Source organism: Ciona intestinalis, chromosome 6, assembly GCF_000224145.3.
Source record: "Ciona intestinalis chromosome 6, KH, whole genome shotgun sequence".
Lineage (NCBI taxonomy): Eukaryota > Metazoa > Chordata > Ascidiacea > Phlebobranchia > Cionidae > Ciona > Ciona intestinalis.
This window is the reverse complement of record NC_020171.2, coordinates 1,829,111-1,850,510: the sequence shown is the minus strand read 5'-3', so window position 1 is coordinate 1,850,510 and position 21,400 is coordinate 1,829,111. Positions and strand designations below refer to the sequence as shown.

The 21,400-nt window shown below is 35.8% G+C and overlaps 4 protein-coding genes and 1 pseudogene across 7 annotated transcripts; 1 reads left to right on the top strand and 4 right to left on the bottom strand.

Moving 5' to 3' along the window:
- Nucleotides 1-4,121: 4,121 nt before the first annotated feature.
- On the bottom strand, nt 4,122-5,705 carry LOC100177722 (F-box only protein 3-like). Its single transcript, XM_002124154.4, has one exon. The coding sequence runs from the start codon at nt 5,661-5,663 to the stop codon at nt 4,458-4,460; it is 1,206 nt and encodes a 401-aa protein (XP_002124190.1). The 5' UTR covers nt 5,664-5,705; the 3' UTR covers nt 4,122-4,457.
- Nucleotides 5,706-5,710: 5 nt separating this feature from the next.
- On the bottom strand, nt 5,711-6,980 carry LOC100180120 (annotated as a pseudogene). The gene has a single exon (XR_001974766.2). The product of XR_001974766.2 is annotated as an estradiol 17-beta-dehydrogenase 8 pseudogene (transcript).
- Nucleotides 6,981-7,188: 208 nt separating this feature from the next.
- On the bottom strand, nt 7,189-9,940 carry LOC100175402. Its single transcript, XM_002129573.4, has 7 exons — nt 9,696-9,940; nt 9,406-9,502; nt 9,108-9,141; nt 8,905-8,985; nt 8,504-8,611; nt 8,142-8,284; nt 7,189-7,648 (listed from the first exon to the last, which is right to left on the bottom strand). The coding sequence occupies exons 1-7, from the start codon at nt 9,857-9,859 to the stop codon at nt 7,394-7,396; spliced, it is 882 nt and encodes a 293-aa protein (XP_002129609.1). The 5' UTR covers nt 9,860-9,940; the 3' UTR covers nt 7,189-7,393.
- A 579-nt stretch (nt 9,941-10,519) lies between these two features.
- LOC100175447 (adenosine kinase) lies at nt 10,520-16,315 on the top strand. 3 transcript variants are annotated; one of them, XM_026834833.1, is made up of 10 exons: nt 10,520-10,655; nt 11,863-11,937; nt 12,186-12,318; nt 12,727-12,896; nt 13,235-13,340; nt 13,798-13,888; nt 14,622-14,701; nt 15,038-15,188; nt 15,615-15,704; nt 16,048-16,315. In XM_026834833.1, the coding sequence occupies exons 1-10, from the start codon at nt 10,639-10,641 to the stop codon at nt 16,170-16,172; spliced, it is 1,038 nt and encodes a 345-aa protein (XP_026690634.1). In that variant the 5' UTR covers nt 10,520-10,638; the 3' UTR covers nt 16,173-16,315. The 3 variants fall into 3 exon arrangements, with proteins under 3 accessions (XP_026690634.1, XP_026690632.1, XP_026690633.1); XM_026834831.1 differs by lacking the exon at nt 10,520-10,655 and adding an exon at nt 11,405-11,705; XM_026834832.1 differs by lacking the exons at nt 10,520-10,655; nt 16,048-16,315 and adding exons at nt 11,441-11,705; nt 15,953-15,996.
- On the bottom strand, nt 16,305-21,188 carry LOC100177767 (STAM-binding protein-like A). Its single transcript, XM_018812225.2, has 11 exons — nt 20,939-21,188; nt 20,544-20,608; nt 20,157-20,325; nt 19,643-19,819; nt 19,153-19,292; nt 18,726-18,831; nt 18,340-18,478; nt 17,919-18,056; nt 17,512-17,625; nt 17,023-17,124; nt 16,305-16,702 (listed from the first exon to the last, which is right to left on the bottom strand). Exons 3-11 carry the CDS (start codon nt 20,189-20,191, stop codon nt 16,631-16,633), a joined length of 1,023 nt encoding a protein of 340 aa, XP_018667770.1. The 5' UTR covers nt 20,192-20,325; nt 20,544-20,608; nt 20,939-21,188; the 3' UTR covers nt 16,305-16,630.
- Nucleotides 21,189-21,400: the final 212 nt, after the last annotated feature.

The window sequence follows — 21,400 nt, the reverse complement described above, 5'->3', positions numbered from 1 at the left end:
GTACTGTTGGGTAACATGGATACCGTTGGCACATAATATCCCATAATCCCCAATCGCGATTTAAGAAATAAACAACGCTGTGTTAGAACCGTGAAGATACATATATAGAATTCTGTAATAAAGCTACAAAGTTTCACTGAAAAATTATAATTTTAACAAAAAATAATGAAAATGAATTTCATATAATTTCGTCATCGTTTCCGCTTGGCCACGTAAACAAAGCCAATTGTGACGTAACGAGCCATAATTTACGTTTACGCATCGAACCGTGAAGTAACCAAAGCAGTTTTCGCGAAAAAGCGAATTTGGTGTAACACCACTAACCAGTTGAAAATACCGCAGCGACCTAAAATACTGGTAACATCAAACGCTATCTATTTGACAGTAATAACCAATTTATGGGTCATGACGATAGATAAATAAGCCAGAGAAACTTAGATGGTGTAAATTAATCTTATTTCAACGTGTAAAACAATAAAACATAACATAAACTCATTGTATGATTTACAGTAGCGATGATCAAAGTTATTGAAACAACGAAGAGAAGGGAATAGCGGCGAAACGACAATCGTTTTTTAAAATTTAAAAAACAGTTTTTAGTAATTTTCTACATAGAATGTAAACTGTTAAAAACTATACCGACATTTATTTTTAATTTTTTTCGTTTACTTTAAAGCCAAAACCTCAACCATTCGCTGCACTGAGTTAACTGCCAAAACTACGATAAACCGTTCTCATTCTCAAGACACCCGGAGTGCAATGCCGCCTATTGCTATACAAGCACTCGGACGAGTCGAATCTAGTTTAAGTACTGCTTTGGTTATAAAGCTCGTTCCAGTCCACTGCATGCATCTTATTAGCCGAACATCAAAGCTTTACTTTCTACTTTTTACATGTTGACTAGAAAGATGAAACAAAATCCGGCGAAAAGTAATCCGCCAAACAAACTGCGCACATAGGGTCTTAATCCTCGTAATTGCTTGAGCCTTTGGAGCGTCTTGGCCAGGAATTGGGAGGGCAAGACTCGATGCCTGAACTGATAAGCTAAGAAATTAGTTCGGTTAATGGTAAACGGATTTACGTTCACTGTTGGCGGTTTTGAGATGAGTGTTTTATTATTTTTCACCGAGGTGTATGAAACAGAACACCCTTGTTATAACTATTGTCATCCCCCGCCACACATGGATAAATAAACTACATTCATTCAATCCTCTACACAAAAGTTACGTTGATTATTTGGATCGCCGTTATATATAATACAGAATTGGGCTTTCTGATTTTCTGAATTTGCTATGACGACTTAGAAAATCATGCACAGATACGAAAAGTAAATTCCCTTTTAAATGTACTTTGAGAACTCAACTAGAAACATTACATATACCAACACAAAACATAAGCTTATTTATCTTTCTCGAAACATAGGATTGTTACGGACTTAAAAACTCAAGCGAAAATACTAAACATTTATATGCCTGCCGTTTTAAACCTATACAAACTAAAAGATAGATTTATAAAACATTGTCCATCTGCTATTCTTACTCACAGGTTCGAGTTATTTGGGACAGATTTTCTCAAATCCTCTACGTGTTTTACGCGAAAACTAAAGCGCTGTGACCGAACGTACTTTTCTTAAAATCTTAGGACAGATAGCGAGCTCGTATTGGACTGAAACCGCCTCTGCGTAGAAAGCGAAAATGGGCAACTAATGGAGCGGTGTAAGCACAGAAGGGGGTGCGCAATGGTGCGTACACACAGGCACAAATTCGTCAGTCCAGAACAGAGAAAAATACAAGAAATTCCTAAGACATTTGCCAATAGTGTAGGCTACACAACGTTGTACACTGTACAGTTTTACACAATGGCTTGTAATGTGTTTCGATTTCACATCTGAAAATCCAACTATAATAATATTAATAACTTTTTATGTTTCTTTGATTATGGTATCTAAGATTAATCAGAGTTAAATAGAATAATGTAACTGTATATCACATTTCATCATTTAGGTAAAACGCTCCGCACTGTACATGTTGAGAATCAATCATGTTTTATTTGTAAAATATTTTTTTATTTAGTTAAACCAAAAAAACAAGACAAGATATATATAGCGGAAAAACGACAGCCGCTAAAACACGCTTGGTTACAACATATTTACATATAGTTGAAATAAAGAAGCCGTCGCTACACCTAAACGTATATGTTACATCGATTATATGTAAACGCCCACCCAGGGTTACAGTTCCTATGCTGTTAGGTTAATAAACCAGCATACAATAAAACCTGTCGTCTATCAACCGCGATATACCATTACAGCACACCTAATTTTCAATACAAACACGACCCCTATGTAAGATACGATTTTCATCTCAAACGTTTCGGTTTAAAACTAAAATCATTTTCAGTGGTATCAGAAGTTAAAACGAACCAGAATCATACGAAGTTGTAGAACTGAAGCCATTCATACAACACATACAGTTCCAATATGATAGCTAGCTCTTACTTTTTGCAACGACGCACATTACAGCTATAACTGAAAACAGTACTGCTCCCGAAGTACCAACTGATTTCTACACATTCCTAGTCCAGTGGTTCGCAAACCGTTTGCTAACGTTACAACGATGCTGTTTTAATACTGACTTTCATGATTTGATTTTAAAACACTCAGCTAACTTCCATGAAATCGTACTTCGAAACGTCCTACATATAACTTATAATTACAAATCAAACAAAGTTCGAGCTGTACACACGCAAAGGCAATAAATACGCATTCCTGTGCCAGACAAGTATTTCTACATTACTTATATACAAACCAATGCTCTAGCCTTCGCTCTTCATTACATTTCAGCATATAACTGAAACCTTACGGCTGCAAACCTGCCCAGATGTTTTCCCGTACGAATTAGTCTGATTACAAATTCGTCTGTTGTGCTGCGCCGCCTCGCTAGAAAGACTTAATAGCGGTTAGCGATCAGAAACGCAAATACAAGTCATCAGTGATGTTTGCTACGAGCACACAACGTAACGCGGGCAAAGGACAGCACACTATTTCCGAACAGGCGTGTTTTTCGATTGATAAATTAGTCCTGTCAATACCCGTAGTCATTAGATTGCTAAGTGCATTGCTTGTAAGAAGATAGGCGCTGTCATGTAGCGTCGTATGTCCGAGATAAGAACACCACATTAAAAAGGGATAGCTCTAAAAATGTTGTCACAATGTGTGTACTGCCATTACTAACTAACGACTGATTTGTATTAATATGTTTTAACTACATTCGGTAAAGTTTGTTGACTGTATAATAAAATTAAGTATATCGTTAAAGTTACGACGCCTTAGTTAGAGTTTGCTACAAGTGCCACGAAATACGTAACATACAAAAACCAAGTCCAACGAATAGTGTTCCAAAATATATATCGTAGAGGGGGGTAAGATGGGACTTTTTGTATTCTCTTTTATCGTCCTATTTGGTAGTATACAAAGAATATTTACAGAATTATACAACCGTATTCTCACAACTCGTATTGTTAATTGGTAAAGTTGTGATCCAGAAATATGGGGTATAGATGCTAACGGTGAACATCTTACCCTACAGTACTAAATATTACAAACTATTCTGACTTATGCATATTTTCAATACGAAATTCGACAACATGATTTCAAAAGTTTGTTTTCCATTTCTTAATCGTACCTGTATACCTGTAGATATGTTATGTAAAGAGATATGTTATGTATAATACATTAAATGAAGGTTGAAATAGTGAATTTCTTGTACAAGAAAACTAACTGCGCTATAGTGCGTAATGTGTATGGAGATTTAGCGCCACTTAACGGGCAAATAATTCCAAGTTTACCGTGTTAAGTATTTTAATATTTTGACAGTCCTTATTTATAACAAAGGTGTTTTTCGGTCCATCCGAGAATTCATACAACCCATACGAAGAATTGGGGTGGAGCAATTGCCATGAATTGTCTTGCACAAAGTCACACCCCCCCCAATGGTAGCAACATCGAGCATCGAACCCATAACCTTTTGGACAGAGGCAGGCACACCTTCGTGTCACGACGGTAATCACTGCATAAGAATACAGTTATCTATGAAATAATACAAATTGAACACTCTTCAGGCTCTTGTAAGAATATTAAATTGTATTTGCAAAGAAAAGAAAGATGGCGAAAATAATGAGTGTTCAGAAGAATGTGTTAACACGTAAAACTTCATCTTCATTAAGTCTAATGTAACAACGTGGGTGTATTAATGGTGCAGTAGGGTGGGGTAATATGGGACACTTCCATTTCATTTTCCGTCCCATTTGGTAGTAAAGAAAGAACAAAAAAAATTAAAAAAACAATCACCCAGAAAGTTACATTCGTGGTAACTCGTAAGCTGGCACGAGGTGTTAAACCCGTGTTATAATGACTGTTGTTTTCTGGCCACGCGACGATAAAGTAAGTTACATTCAAGTCATTCCCTTCCCATACTTCCACATTGTGTGGGAAACCATGGCATCATATTGAACTCCGGACAAATAACATTAATGGTGTTTTGTCTTGTTGGATCTGAAAGCAAAGCCATAACAAAATGGCCTTTCATTGATCCAGTAGTTGTGTTAAAGCTTGTAGCACTTTGCCACGCATATACAGCTCCAGGCCTCATTATTGGGTATTGACCTACCACTCCAGGGCCATTAACATTTTCAGTTTTTCCATCTTTGTCTGTTATCTCCCAATGCCTGGTTAAAAGCTGACAAGAGTTTGAAACTGGTGCGTCTTCAGCCATGGACATCTTTATGTAATAGCTGTAGTGTGTCTTGTTATGCGATAATTGTAAGTGAAACAACCATCGAACAGATACAGTTATACCATAACTTGTATATGAGGTTTCTGTATTGGCATCAAACATAAGGATCTGCCCATTTATTATAGGAAATTTGCCATCAATTAGCTTTTCAGTATAATTTTGAATCCATTCAGTGAAGGTGTTGGCTAGTTTGTAATCTATGGGAGGCATTGTAAGATAAGACCGGGCAAATATGTTTGGTTCGGACTCATTTTCCTCTGATAGTTCCATCATAATGTTAAAGTATGTTTGAGCCATTTCACAAGCTTCAAAAAGGGTCAAGTAACTCAATTTATTAATAGAATCCCAGTTTTTGCGCACATGTTCAAATGGTAATAGGTGTCTACTTGGCACATCGCCAACACCAGTTATTTCAGAGTCAAAAGATCCAAGTAAACCACTACCATTGTTGTTTTGACCATTATGAATCCTGTAGAACAGTTTAAAATCTTTAGGAAGGTGGTAACCTAAGTTTTCAAAGTCCTCCAAAACTTTTTTTTCCACACCTGGCAACAAACTGGAGAAAATTCCCGGGCAATTTTCTTTTAAATATTCTTCGAGGTCATTCCAGATTTTACGTATGGTTGCGTAACACTCAATAGTGTCCCCAAACTCTTGGTAGAAATATTTGAACGTTTCAACCCAGTTTTCGCACTTTTCAGGTACTTTATTAACCAGCCATATACGTTTGCATTGTGTAGCCCATACAGGCTCAAGCTTTGATGCTGCATACAAAGTTTTACAAGTTTCTCCAACTTGTAAGACATCTGTATAACTCAGGTGCTTCAGAATTTGAATCAAAATATGTTCTGGCAATTTTTCCAGTGACATTTTTAATCAGCAAACCTTATTTTTTATGGATGCAAATGCCCTATTTCCTAGAAATTAGGTTTATTTAGAACAAATTATTGCAATAAATTACAAAATAAATTAAAAACACTAATATTTACTAAGACATAACATACAGAATAAAACATGATTAAAATAAATATCAAAATAGAACTAAATTGTTACTGCTTAAATACGTTAATTAAAACACACAATTATAAAAATTAAAAATATTTTGCCAACATTAAATAGAAATTGCATAGTATTGCTAAAATACTTGAAGGTACATGTTTTTCACACATTGACATTTTCTAGTTCAGTTCTTTCTTATTCATAACCTTGCAACAATTTTTGTAAATTCATCCCATATTCCTGTTTCTATTCATTTCTTCATTTTGAGTTTATAAATTTTATTAATTTTTTTTTCATTTAGAGTTTATGAAATTTTAGTCAATTCTTTTTCTCATTTTTTTTCATTTCGAGTCTAATTCTAAGCCCCCATTCCTCCAGATACTTCAATACATGCACCATTTACATAGGAGCTCTCATCTGAGGCCAAGAACAGGCAAACATTGGCTATTTCTTCAGGATGGCCAAGTCTTCTGAGTGGTGTAGCTTTAATTGCTGCATCCAAATACGCAGGGGTCATAACATCTGTCATTGGAGTTGTTATAAACCCTGGTAAAACTGCATTAGTACGGATACCGAGTTTTCCAAACTCTATACATGATGTCTTAGTGAAACCAATCACCGCAGCTTTAGATGCAGCATAGTTTGAATGATGAAACATACCAGCTTTTCCTGCCATACTAGAGATATTTACAATACTAGCATTTATGGATCCCATTTTTTCATCTTTTCTTAACAACTCGTTGCAAAAAGCTTGACAGAAATAGAAAACGCCGCTAAAATTAACGTCCATGACTACTTTTAACTCCTCCTCTGTTGTATCTAGAATTCTTTTTTCGCGCGTGATTCCAGCCGAGTTTACTAATACAGTAGATTTGCTGCCAAATAGGGACTTAGTTTTGCAAACGACGTCTTCCGCGCAAGTTTTTTTGGACACATCTCCACAGTAGTAATGAACCTGGCCCTCAAATTTTCCGTTTAACTCCGCGTGCGCAGATTCCAGTAAAGTTTCGTTACAGTCTACCAGCATAACTTTGGAGCCTTCTTCTGCAAAGCGTTTTGCAACATAATAACCAATCCCGCTTGCAGCGCCTGTAACTATGCTTATTCTACCATGTAATCTACTTATTCCAGCCATAACGTTTATCAAATTTAAAATATCTTGAAACTTATCAGTGAAAAAACCTAAAACTAGTAAATGAGCAAAGTTCTTTTCAGAGGTTATTTCCCAATTTTAATACCGACTCAACATTTAAAAACTCCTGTTTGGGGAGTTATACAGCAATTTCACAAATGGTTACACTCCCGACTTTATTTATTCCACTTTTTTATCTAGAAGTTTGACTCTTCGACTGGCTTATGGAATGTTTAAAACACCAAGACACATGTAGGCTACGCATTCACCAAACCCCAATGCAGTTTATTTTAATACTTCTACACACCTACAACTACGAATAGTTCAGTAAAGCAAACTAAAAGCATATACAGTACCGTGGGAGTACGATGGGACACCTTTAGCACATAATATGCACATATCCTGATCGTGTTAATTAACAACGGTCTATGGGAGTAGTGAGGATACGGTTTTTAAAACATCTTATTGATTATATAGAACACACAACACATCTAAGCTCTCTGCCATTAACCACTGGATCGCAAGGTAAAGATGGGCATTGGGTTTCGACTATATAAAGCAAATCGCCCCCCTGGTCGCCGTCTGAGCCGCGTATTACTTCAGGGGTGTCATCCAAACATATGTAGTCAGTTGAATGCTTGTGCCCATGAGCTGATGATACGACATACCCTCCGTACTCAAATGTAAACCCGGTAGGACATTCTTCTCGTCCGGGAATCATTACCTTTTATAAAATGAATGAAATAATGAATCTAACTTATTTATCCTTACTAAGCGTGTAGGGTATACCCCAAGGACATACAAGCTACCAACGTTGGTAGCAGTACATCGAAAACAATGATTGCAACCTAGTATTTTTAGATAACCCAGAAAAAGGGAAAAATACTTCATAAATGAATTACGAACAAAGTCACATACGTGGGTGACTGTATAGTGGTAGAAGGTATGAAGTAGAGCCCTGGCTTTTAAACAGTAAAACTTCAACATTTAAGTAGTGTTGTCATTCAATCACCCACAAAGTTACATATGTGGTAACTTGTAAGTGATAGGCACAATGTGTATGAAACAGAACATCCGTGTTATAACGACTGTCACTGCCCTGCCTATCGAGGAAAATAAATTAATCTTTGCAACCGGATGCAACAGCATTCGTTATAACACGGGTGTTCTATTTAATTCACCTCGTCTTACCCCACAGAATATATTACTATATATACCTTATTCTGCCTGCCAGTAGCAAGACATAGCGAACATGGTACTGCATGTAATCTGTAATGCTCATCTTCAATTAGTGAAAAATCAAACAAGGAATCCGCCCATGCCCCGTCCCTGTATTCTACCCCATAGATGTACGAACTTCCTACAATTTACAAAAGAGCATTATAAATACAAGTCTATACTCTACTACTACTAACATATATGTAGCATGAACTCCTGGAAACTGTTTAAGACTAGTACTTGCTAATTACAGAATTAGCGTTTAAAGTAGACTGCAATTAAAATTAATCTTTGTAGGTTTATATATGTCTATAATCTACTGTTCGGTTTTTTAATTCTGTAATAAAAATTTCAGTTGCACCTTGGAAGCCGTTGACGTATTTTCCACGAGTGTAGGTTATGTTTTGATGTATACAGATCAGGTTTGGGCCGCCACCGTTATGCGTGTAGTGAGACCCCGCTGCAAAACCTACATTGGGAGTGAAGGGTCATAAACGTGTTATATAGTAGGGTGGGGAAGATGGGACACCTTTAGCACATAATATCCAAATATCGTGATCGTGTTTTAAACAATTAACAGTGGCCTATGGAAGTCGTGAGGATACGGTTTTATAACTGTTTAAACGTTCTTTGTTTTCTACCAAATTGGACGAGAAAATGGAATGAAAAGGTGTCCCATCTTTCCCCAACCTACTATACAGACTTTGTGGGATATAGTACTATATACTGATATAAATGCAGTATTTTATTAAACCAACCGACCAGTATATACAAGTTGACTTCCTGCCTCTTGCGAGCAACTTTTTCGTCCCCATCTAATGTACGGTGCACCACCACTTGCAGCTGTGTATATAAGCAACGCTTATAGATATACATATATAAGCGTTGGTACAAGCAAGGTTTTGCAATGAGAACGCTATATGGTTTAGTTCACATCTGCCCTCTAACGGTACAAATACACTTACCCGCTTCCGTCAAAGCGACCGGCGATGGACCGCCCTAAAAATAATTAGAGGATGTAAAAAACGCAAAAGATTTTATCCACAAAATTACATACTTAGTAACTTTTAAGCTGAAACAAAGTGTACGAAACAAAACACCGATGTTATAAGGACCGTCATATTGCCCACCACGCGAGTATAAGTTGCAATCATTCAAACCAATGCATCAAAAGCTGTACACACTTATTTATTTACACAACTGTAAATATAAGCTAAGCGGAATTAAACTGTTTATGGGTAATTGAATATAAACCATATATACCTGGTTGGAAGCTTCAACGCTTCTCTTTGCTCTATGTAAGCCTCCCCCCAGTTTGTTGTTCATAATCTCGTGCAAGTTTTCCATCTCGTCCTCAAGTCTATGGGAGAAAATGTCAAATTTAACCACTGTCGTTTCCTGCCACGCGAAGATAAAGTAAGCTGCATACATAGTAACTCGTAAGCGGGCACAAGGTGTATGATGAATACCCGTGTTATATACCGACTGTTGTCGTTTTCCGGCCACGAAAGAATGAATTATAAGTTACACAAATATGTTTAATTCACACTTACGTTTGGAGACGTGACTTATACCCAGCAAAAGAACACAGCGCCAGAATAAACGCAAGCGCAATACCAGATACACAGACTAACGAGCATACTCGACTACCGCAAAAACCAGCAGTTCCTCGCCTTTGAATCTTTCTTGACAATTCATGATAACCGATTATGTCCATATTGTTATACAGAATGTAGACTACAACAGACTTGTGCCTTTACCCAACCTGGTGCAGAGCTGATATGAGCTGTTAAAACGCGAATAACAAAATATGATCCAGGTAAATCGCCCCAAGCAAGTGTCAATGCTTTATTTAGCCCATGAAAAAGTACCATTTCGTGCTAGTTTTCTGTCATTAAATGAATTTCATGAAACATATAATTGCCTGTACGAAGTAGATTTTAAGAATTGCCTGTACGAAGTAGATTGCCTGTAAGAAGTAGATTTTAAGAGTTTTCGAAAATCGAAAACGCCTAAAGGAAAATAAACATATTACTTGAAGCTATTAAAGCGGGCTTATAGTCATATTATTATAATGCTTCGCAAAACACTAATAACTCCAAAATATTGTTCAGCGCCCTGACAAGGCATCGGTTAGCGCTCCTGATTGTTGCCCAGCCATATGTAACAAAAAAAACAAGTAATTGCATACTTGTCGTAAGCATGCACGAGGTGTATGAGATAGAACGGTCGTATTATATTGACCGTTAATGCCTTACCACGTCAAGATGAATAAGTTACTTTCATACATTCATCTTATAAAAAAGACATTGGGCTAGATTGCATATTTGAATTCCCTTTTTCTTTTTATATCATAGCATTATTTAACCGCGAAATTCATGTTTTTTTTCCTCAGTCGTTTTGGTACGTTGCGGTGGTGATTCTGCAACTGAATTGAACTGTTTAATACTTACAGCATTTTACAGTATATTAAGCTTAACTTCTTCCAAGAAAGCCATGACCATTGAAATTAAGTAAGTATTTTAACTATTTTTTTCTAAATTACCGTTAATATAAGTTTTAATACGTAGTAATATAAATGGTAACTCTAAAGTCTAAACTGGCAGATTCGTTTTTATATAATACATTTTGGTAATAAAACTGCCCGAATTTTGCGATTGTAAGCGTGTAACTTATTTTATATTTATGTTGCAATATATATGTATTAAAATATATATTATATATGCATTTGTATTTTGTTGCATTTAAAATAGAAAATTCGTCACAATTGCAAACGTAGGTAAATAATTGTAGAATGTGCTATAGATATACATATTGTTGTTGGTGCTAGTGAAGAATCCCCCCCCACCTTATTTGCTAACCACTACCCCTATAACGACTAACTACTAACCCCTATAACCACTAACCCCCTAACCATCAGCACCTATTGTGGTTAGGGGTTAGTGGTTAGCATATAAGGTGGAGGGGGGGGGGAGATTCTTCAGTTTTACAAAAAATGCATTGGTTTAGTATTTATATAGATGTATACTGTATGTTACAGTTATGTATACAATATACATAGTTATTGTAGCCTTGCAGATACCATACAATGCATCAGGTGCCACAAATTCAACAAATACATGTTTGTTTGGTTATTAACCCTACTTGTGTTTGTAATTGCAAACATGACTAACTTGTAAAACCACTTTTAAAGAACAGACTTTGCAATTACCCCCAGGCTATTCTTTGACTTTTAAGCGTGAACCGGTATAGTCAGACATTATAATGTGTTACTTGTCTGCTGTTACCACGTCCAACTGATTCTGCATAGAAAGGGTTAGAATGTGAATATTTATACCCTACCACCCCCCAAAGCTGCAGTATATTCCAAAGTAGTTTAAATTTAAGCTCAACAAAATGGGTGCAGTGATAAGTTCGTCTGAGGACGAAAATGAAGATAATTTTGATTTATCGTCGCTGGAAAGTGACAGTGATAGTTCTAGTAGTGAAAGCGAAAGTGACTTTTTATTTGGTAGCGATACGTCCGACGATGAAAATGATGTTAATGAAATAGAAATTGAACTGTAAGTCATTTATGTTAGGTTGGGGTGAAATAAAGGCATGAAGGTGTAGGGACATATTAACAACCTCCTTTAAATATAATTTCGCAGTAGAATCATTTAGTTTTTTTAAATTTTTGTTTAAATTTATCTCTTTGGTTAAAAATCTTTTCTCTCGCAGAGAAGGCGTTCTGTTTGGGATGGGAAATCCTCTTCTAGATATATCAGCAACAGTTGGAAAGGGATATTTAGAAAAGTAAGTTATTGAATGAATGTATTATGTAACTTATTTATTCCTACGTGGCACGGTGTCAGGGCATACACAGTCGATGTATCAACCGTGTTCCGTTTCATGCAACTTGTGCCTGTCTCTTTGTTTTTATTTGAAATGTAATGTATAATTGTGTAAGTCCATAGTTTGACTTGTTTCAACGACTTCCTTGCGTTTTTAAAACTTTGGCCCCTATGCAAGTACATTTTAATATAATAATGTTTTACCTTTAGGTACAACCTGAAAGCAAATGATGCGATTCTAGCTGAAGACAAGCACTTACCTATGTATGAGGAGATAGTAAAAATGTTTGCAGTTGATTACATTGCTGGTGGTGCTACACAGAACTCTATTAAAGTTGCTCAGGTACTTTAGATTAAACTTATGTACGGTGCTTTCTTAGTCCGTTGCGGTTCAGGCGATAACATGAACCCCAAACCGATCAACGCTTGCTTGTTAACCCCAGCACTCGTATTATTAAAGTTCCTAAATACTTCGGTAGTTCTTTAAATATTTTATTAAACACCCACTTTTGATTGTATCAACGTAACTTATTTATCCCTTCAGTTTAATCTTCAGTTTAATTTAATTACAAGTGTTATGTTTCATAAACCTTTTTTAATGCATCTCTGACAATTTGACAACTCATAAGAGACCACTGGGTTTGAGAAATGCCCTTAAGTGTCTTGCACAAGCACTTATTACAACAAGTCAACAACAATAACTTTAAGCACTGAAGCTGAGCATAATTATACAACGTCCTCTCCCTTATAGTGGATGCTAGGTAAACCACTCAGCACTACATTTGTGGGTTGTATTGGCCAAGACAACTTTGGAGATATCCTTAAAGAGAAGGCTGAAGAAGTAGGCGTCCGAACAGCATACTACAGGCAGTCTGAAATACCAACCGGACTTTGTGCAGCTTTGTTATGTGGGACTGACAGGTAATGGGTTTTATACAGATTTGAATCTAAGTATAGCATTTCAGCATAGAAATAATTTTTAGGGGGGACTTTTTTGTTTTGTTTATGTATTGCTGAAAATTTGGACAACCTATTTGTGACCACTAGGTTGGAGAAATTGCTGTTAGGTGTCTTGCCCAGGGACACATAAGCACACCATAGTAGCAGCGACGAGCCTTGAACCCATTACCTTTGATAAGAGTGATATGTAGTTGCAACCCCAATTTTTCACAGAAATGTGCATCCAACTATCCCTGCCTCCCTGCATTTTAAAAAGTGTTGGCACTTTTTTGGCATGACTAAGAAATACTATTTTCTAGGTCACTTTGTGCTAATTTAGCTGCAGCAAATAACTACAAGGTATCCCACTTGCAAGAAAAGGATAACTGGGCACTTGTAGAGCAAGCAAGCTACTATTATATTGCTGTGAGTATTAGAACCTTAATATGTTTTTATTTGAATGAATGTAATTTATTTATCCTAGCATGGTAGGGCAACGTCAGGCGTTATAATATGGATTTTGTGTTTCATTCATTCAATAAAATTGTTTAAAGTTTGTTTTGTTATTTGGCTGGATGAATGGTTTAAAATGACTATCGTTGCACCTCATGCTAGCTTACAAGGTACCGCTTCTGATACTTTATATCCTCGCATGGCGGGGCAATAACCGTTGTTATACAAGGTTCTGTTCCATACACCTTAACTTGTTATTTTTCTTGGGCATGAATGCAATTTAGTATCAATAGTATGCTGCATAAAATATTCTATCATAAGGATAGGCTAATAATAATTAATAATATTGCTATATAATGTATATATATTTAGTGTTTGGTTAAGGTAATTAGAATTTAAATACACATTTTTAAATGATTTTGTTTTTCAGGGTTTTTTCCTTACTGTCTCACCAGAGTCCATCATGCTCGTTGCCAAGCACGCTGCACAAAATGGAAAAACGTTTATGATGAATTTATCAGGTAATTGGGCGTCACGTTATTAACTTTTAACAAAATCTGGGGTGACATTGCAAAAATGAAGTTACACTTATAGTTGTCAAACATAGGGAACCTCATTTATTAATGTGGTGAATGCAATATACTTTGACTTTGCTTGTTTGTATAGACATCTAACAGCAGGGTAAAATCTGTTTTAAGTTTATAACTGGTTTACTAATACATATTTTATTATGTCACCCCCGTTTCAAAAGTTAGGGTAACATGTCACCCACAATGTTACGCTTGAATTAACAGGAAAATTTTAAAACAGTTTTAAAAATAGAATGCGCTATATAAAGTATACATGGTAAGTCCACACAAGTATTGAGATAAGATGAGAGTTTGTGCCACGTTGCACATTGTATTACCCAGTATATACACAGTTTACCCTTGCTAAATATTTACACATTGTTACGTCATGGAGCAATGTGTTATGTAATAATGAGGCTTAGGTAAGTAATTCTTAAAAGGGCATACCGGTGAAAAATTAAAACTTGTGTATTGATAGAAATGTTCAAATGGGGTCCAATGGTACCATCAAAGTTTTAAAAAGTGACTTATTTTTTTATAGACTGTATGAATATGACACTCCATTTTTTTAAGATTAAGAAACATCAGTACCAGATTAAGAAATAAATAAGTAAATGATTAAAAAAGTGACATAAATATGAACTCTTTATAAGTCTTAAAATGATACTTTAATATTTATTTCCAGCTCCATTTTTGTCCCAATTTTTCACGAAACCTATGATGGAAGCTATGCCATATGTAGATATTCTATTTGGGAATGAAACTGTAAGTTCTGTAATGAATTCTATTCTATGTGGGTAAGGTCCTACATTGTGCCATGACACCTGAGATTTAGGCTAAAATTAGCCTATTACACTGACACCCAGTGTGCTACAACCTATTAGTGACCACTGGCTTGGATTAATGTATGCCTAGGGTCTAGTGCCAGGGCATACAATAAAGTGGGTTGTTTCTTTTAGGAAAGAGCACAGTCTCAAACCTTTCTGCCATTCAGTCTTCGCCCACAAATCCTGTGAATCTGCTGTATTAAACCATATTTTTATGATATATATATAAACCATACATGCAAACTTATCTCCAGATTTTACATTAAATTTCCAGGAAGCACAAGCCTTTGCAGACAAGCATGAGTTTAACACAAAAGACATTGGAGAGATAGCTAAAAGGATTGCTGGCTTACCAAAAGTTAACAGCACTAAGCCACGTATGGTAGTTATAACTCAAGGTTGCCAATCGACCCTTATAGCTACTGGTAAGTGCAAGTTTGGTGTTGTATTACTATTATATATGGGTGAGGTTTTACGGCATGGCAATGGGTGGCTTCTGGGTCTTATGTCGCTTCTGGGTTGTAGGTTTTTAAATAAAAGTAACTTATTTATTTTTATTTATCCTTGCGTGACGGGGCAACAACAGTTGTTATAACACAGATGTTCTGTTTCATACACATCGTGCCCCCTTACAAGTTACACAGATGTAATTTATTTATCCTCGCATGACGGGGCAACGACAGTCGTTATAACACAAGTGTTCTGTTTCATACACCTCGTGCCTGCTTACAAGTTACCATGTATGTAATTTTGTAGGTGTATGAAAACTACGAGAGGTTTTAATACTTGGGTAAATTAAATTATGCCTGGTTGATATGTAAGAAGCTAAGATGCATTTACTAAATAAATAGGACCACATGAGCTCACAGAGCATCAGATCATACCCCTTGATACAAGCAAGATAGTGGACACTAATGGTGCTGGAGATGCATTTGTAGGAGGTAAGTGGTGTTATATATATTAGTCGTCAAACATTGTCTTAAATTGAATTCACTTATTTGATTGTAACATTAGTGTGGTTTGGGTAAAACTATAAAGGGCCCACCCTACAGGTTTGGAATCTATCTTTTTGCATACACAAAATAAAAGGTTTGCCAGTGTCTACTTTTAACTACGAAGCATTGTACCAGTAACCTCTGAGCTAGAGGCAGGCACGCTAACCATTATACCAGTGTTTTTTTATGTCTAGGTTTTCTTGCTTTGCTTGTACAGGGCTAGAGGCAGGATCATTAACTAATATAACAGGGTGTTTTTTATTATTATTGAGGTTTATTATGTATCTAGGTTTTCTTGCTTTACTTGTGAAAGGCAAGCCTGTCAAAGAATGTGTGCAAGCTGGCCACTTTGCTGCTAACTTGATCATTCAAAGATCTGGTTGTACTTTTCCCAAGGAATGTACGTATGAATGAACACTCATATAAACGACTGCCGCTGCTATGCAAATGAGATGTCACCATATACATATATGGGCACGTTTTAAAAGAAGCAGGTGCCTTTGAAAAATTTCATATTAGCATGAAAAGGTTTGAATATATTAAAAGTTACGATCACGCTTTGTTGTATTGCGTAAGCACAGATAAGTATAGAATCTGGATAGTTATAAAGACAAATAATTAAAGATTTTGCAGTGTAATTTACCACATAATATGACAAGATTTTGAAGTGCAGGCAGTTTACTTATGCGTAAAACATGGGCTGGAATTTACACCCAACACCTCGTTCCTTTACCATATAATGTGTAAAACATGGGGTGGAATTTACATCCAACACCCTGTACTATACCACATTGAGAAATGCATGAAATATTGCATCTCATTACACTCTGCTTACTACTGCATATAAGTGCATGAAAACCAGGTACTTTATTTTACATTGGTTTTAATCTCCAGTCTACTATATGGACGGCATCAGTGGGTGATGGCTTAACATGATCACAGGACTGAAAAACATAATATTCGTTCAATTAGAAATAGCTATTTAAACTGTGAGCCGCAAAACTTTTAGTTGTTACCAATAAACTATAGTTTTGAAAAAAATCTTCAGAAATTATAATTTTTTAAATTGTTTTGCCAACTTTCAGTAATTACCAATAGACAATAATTTCTAAAAATCCCTTCCAAAAATAAAGTTTTTAAATTGTTTTGCTAACTTTTAGTAATTACACCAAACAAACAAAAAATAGTTTTGAAAAAAATCTCCAAAAATTGTTTTTTTAATTGTTTTGCTGACTTTAATTATCAATATTCAAACAAAACTTACTTCAAACAGTGGGGGTGTTGTAGGATGGGGGTGGAAACCAGGTTTCCTGCATTTACCTATTTCATTCATCCCTCTTCCAGGGTCTAACATAAAGTACCCAACCTATAGGATACAAGGTTTAGGTATCAAGTGATCACTAGGTTGGAGCAATTGCCGTTAAGTGTTTTGCCCAAGGACACATACACCCACAATGGTAGCACACAGTTGCACCGAGCCTTGAACCCATAACCTCTGGGTTAAGAAGGCGTTGTGTTATAACTCGATGGTGAGCATGAGGTGTATGAATACATCATGTATGTCTGGTGTATAAGAAGGTACCATGTTATAACTCGACAGTGAGCATGAGGTGTATGAACACATCATGTATGTCTGGTGTATAGGAAGAGACCCATGTTATAACTCGACAGTGAGCATGAGGTGTATGAACGCACCATGTGTGTCTGGTGTATAAAAGCAGGAGGTATATGAAACACATTAGAACCAAGTTACCTCATTAAACTTTCCTGAGCACACAATAGCAACTGATTCCGGCATCAGGCATTGGTATGGATAATGTGTATGCATGTCTACACTTGATAAGAATGCTGTTTGCGAAGGATGAGTCTATAAAGATAAAACATGGTTTAGGTTGGCAATACAAAATATGAGCTTAGATATAGTGTAAGCGAATGAATAAAACTATGAAAAACTTGTTTATCTTTGCAGGATAAAGAAACGACGGTCGTTATAACACATGTGTTTAGTTTCATACACCTCGTGCCCGCTTACCAGTTACTTTGAATGTAACTTTGTGGGTAGATACAATTTCATTAAAAGTGGCTGCGAGCAAAAAAAAGTTTGTAAACTTTTGGCCATAAGGTCTTATAAAGTTTTCAATTAAAGCAAATTTAACTTACATGTATCCAACCAAGGCAAATGCCGTCGTATTGGTCTTGGAAATCCCACATGTCTTCTTCCCTTGTTGTGTCGCAACTATCTGGGGCACCTTTTTGGTGGGGTATGAGAACATGGGTGATAACGAACACCTCATTCGCCTTGGGGTGAAAAGGGTTAAAGGGGGTTCGGAAATTAACAATTTGTTTGTTATTTTTAATTCATAGCTACTAAAGGGTTATTCTTTATTGCACCCTGGATGTCAGGGTAATCAGCCAACTTTAGCGTAAATCCAAAATCCCAAGGCGTGCCACGCTGCATAACCTCACCCACGTAAAATAAGTCATTGTAATAGCATCAATGTAGTACAAAATGTTGTCTTTTCGATTTTTAAACTTAACAGACATGTACGATTAACCCCATAACAGTAGCACTCTGACTTACTAGTTTTCCGAACAGAACTCCACAAGTCTCAATATTCCTGCTTGTGTTGCTATGCGCAAGCTGCATAAACTTTGTTGGTAGATCAGCAGGCGAGAGTATGGTTCGTAATCCATATTTATTTTTTGACTGCGTCAGTGAGCTAAAAATATGTTTATTTAAATATTTTGAAGAAGCTCATCAGTGGTCACTGGGTTGGAGCAATGTTCTCTATGTCTCTTGCCCAAGAAAACACTGTTTCATTCCATTTTTCGTCACATTTGGTAGTATACAAAGAATGTTTAAGGATTTATAAAACTGTATGATCAGGATATTTGAACCTATGTGCTAAAGGTGACCTCCCTTCCCCCACCCTACTATATAACAAACAGTAATATTATACGACTTACGCAGCAAATGAAGAAGTAGACGTCGTCGCTGGTGGTTGTTTTACTTCAGGTTGGTAATTGTTGGTTAAATCAACTGGTTTTAATGAACGGTCGTAACTTGGTAGGGCTGGAGAAAGAATGTGTTTTGTGATAAATAATTATCTGATAGAATGTTTGTTTTTTAAATAATTTTAAAGGGACGTTTGGTTTTAAAACGATAAATAACACACAACAGAGCAAATTAGTAGTTTGTATACGTTAAAATGTTTAATATATTATAAACTGTTGTTGCCTAATGACAGTATTTTACTACTCTATCAGAGCTGTTTTAGAAAACAATTCAAAATTTTTTTTCATATAAAAAATATAAAACTGTATAGCACAAAACATTGGTCTCAATTATTTCTAGAAAAGCTGTTTAAGAAAACAAAAAAAAAAGTATTGTTACCTGGTGGTGTTGGTACAGTGGGTTGAGGTTTATATGTTGTTGTGTTCGTGGCAATATCATTAAAGGGTTCTGGGGGTGGGGGGGCAAAATCTGCTGGGACTAATGGACCGTTGTCGTCTACTTTCACTTTATCTGCAAATCTATAAGAAAAGATTCTAATATTAGGACAGGATCTCTGGGGTAACATTGCTGAAATATATTTACAGCAACATAAATAGGACTGGGGAAGGCTTACCTAAACAGTCTTATTTTTTCTATTTAAAAACACACACTACACACTGGTATTTATGGGTGAGATCCTACATCAAGTCAAGCCATGGGACAAGGGGATTTAAGCCAGACCTGGCTCACTACGACACACGTTTTGCCTCATTAGAACCAATTATTTCAACTAATACCAACTGCTATATAGCAACTGATATCCTCACACATGTTCACATAATAGCTCCCGTTAAAAGCCATAAATATTTAATAAAAACCAATAACATACTCTGCAACGATGGCAAGACGCTCTAGTTCAAGTTCCTTTCTTCTTTGCTCTTGAATAAAAGCATTCATCTGCTCCTCCTCTGCCTTTTTCTTTATTTCTTCTTTTCTCTTTCTCTCCTCCTCTTCCTCTTTTTTCCTTTTCTCTTCTTCTTGTTTTTGCCTGAAGTTCCAGTTTTTTCTGAAAATTATAAAATAAAACGAAATCAGTACTTATTTATTATTGTTTGCAATAGGCTACACTATTAAGTTATAAATTTCACTGTTTATTATTCTAGCCTTGTTACCTAAAACCATATTTTAACTTCTGACATCACTGAAGATGGTATAAGATTTAAACCACAACATTTGAAATTATGTAAGAATATATAGTAGGGTGGGAGAAGATGGGACACCTTTAGCACAGAATATCCAAATATCCTAATCTAGTTTTAAACAATTAACAACCGTTTATGGAAGTCAGGGCCTTGGAATATGGAATATCAATATGTATAGTATAGCCTATATAATACATATACCTGGTTTTCTTTATATCTTTTATATTCTTCTTCATATTTTCTTTTTAGAGCAGGTTTTAATTTCTCAGCTCGGTCAAAAGCGATTTTCAAAGTTTTTTTATTTGCCGCTTTTTCTGCAGGTGGGACTTTGTTAAATTCTGGATGTGTTTTTAATTTCTCAAATGATAATCTGAAAAATGAATGAATGAATGTATTTATCCTTGCGTGGTGGTGCAGCGACACCTCATGGTGGCTTACAAACTTATACAAACAAAGTACTTAATACGTAACTTTGTGGGTAATTGTTTTATTTAACTTCAGGCTAGCAGGTGAGCCAACTACTATGCCACGGTTCCGAACAGAAAATTATAAATATTATTACTATATACTGGTATTACCAAAACTTACACAATAAATTTAGCATAGTACACATATGAATTTTCGTAATTCTTTTCCTCGAAGTAAACTCCAGCCTGTAAAGAACTTGATTTAATTCTGATACAAGAAAAATTTGTTCAATAAACATACAATCGGTCAAAACGCAACAAGCAAATGCACCTCCAATTTTAACGCCATGTACTTTAACAAGTTTCTGAAAAGCTATTTGTACCAAATTTTTGGCATAAAATAAGTTTTATTAACTGTTTAAAAAGAAGAATCCTCCCCCCACCTTATTTTCCAACCCCCATAACCCCCTAACCATCAACACAGGTGTAGGAGGATTCTTCACTGGCACCAAAAAGTTATCTATGTTTATATATTGTTTGCATAAAAGCACAAATGTTGCATAAAAATTTAATTACCATTCGTATAAGTTCTTGGCAGGACCGGTAATATCTTCGTATCGGGATATTTCTGTTTACTTCAACTGCGCTGCCTTTATCAAATAAATTCCGTAGCCTGACAGTTGGCTCTATGTGGGAGCTTGCCATATTGCATTTAAGTGCAATTTTCAGGTGATTTTTTTGGCTAGAAACTTGTATACAGCTTAAATGTACACTACTACTGAAATAAAATTAAAAATTGACGTTTAAACTGTTTTTAACAGACGAAAAAAAGGTTCGTCGTCAGAATCACGAGACAGATCGCATGGGTAAAAGTAAACGAAAAGTAAATCAAAACACAAGTGTTTCCAGAGTATTCTGCTGTTTATATACCCAACTAGCTTTGCGTATGGCCGATGTCATAGATAAATGCCAAATATTGGAATTAATTAAAATACAAAACATTTTTAGACAGTTTACATAAGTAATCTTAATTGCCAG

Bases quoted from the DNA above. Each gene is read 5' to 3' on its own strand.
- LOC100177722 (XM_002124154.4), bottom strand. From the start codon at position 5,663: ATGTCACTGGAAAAATTGCCAGAACATATTTTGATTCAAATTCTGAAG.
- LOC100175402 (XM_002129573.4), bottom strand. From the start codon at position 9,859: ATGGACATAATCGGTTATCATGAATTGTCAAGAAAGATTCAAAGGCGA. The intron at 8,986-9,107 runs GTAAGTGTATTT...TTATATACACAG, and splicing joins GGTCGCTTTGACGGAAGCGG to CTGCAAGTGGTGGTGCACCG. The intron at 7,649-8,141 runs GTATATATAGTA...ATTTTATAAAAG, and splicing joins CTACTGGCAGGCAGAATAAG to GTAATGATTCCCGGACGAGA.
- LOC100175447 (XM_026834831.1), top strand. From the start codon at position 11,539: ATGGGTGCAGTGATAAGTTCGTCTGAGGACGAAAATGAAGATAATTTT. The intron at 11,938-12,185 runs GTAAGTTATTGA...TTTTACCTTTAG, and splicing joins GGAAAGGGATATTTAGAAAA to GTACAACCTGAAAGCAAATG. The intron at 12,319-12,726 runs GTACTTTAGATT...TCTCCCTTATAG, and splicing joins ACTCTATTAAAGTTGCTCAG to TGGATGCTAGGTAAACCACT.
- LOC100177767 (XM_018812225.2), bottom strand. From the start codon at position 20,191: ATGAAGAAGAATATAAAAGATATAAAGAAAACCAG. The intron at 19,293-19,642 runs GTATGTTATTGG...CTTTTCTTATAG, and splicing joins CGTCTTGCCATCGTTGCAGA to ATTTGCAGATAAAGTGAAAG. The intron at 18,057-18,339 runs GTAAGTCAGAGT...TTTCACCCCAAG, and splicing joins GAGTTCTGTTCGGAAAACTA to GCGAATGAGGTGTTCGTTAT.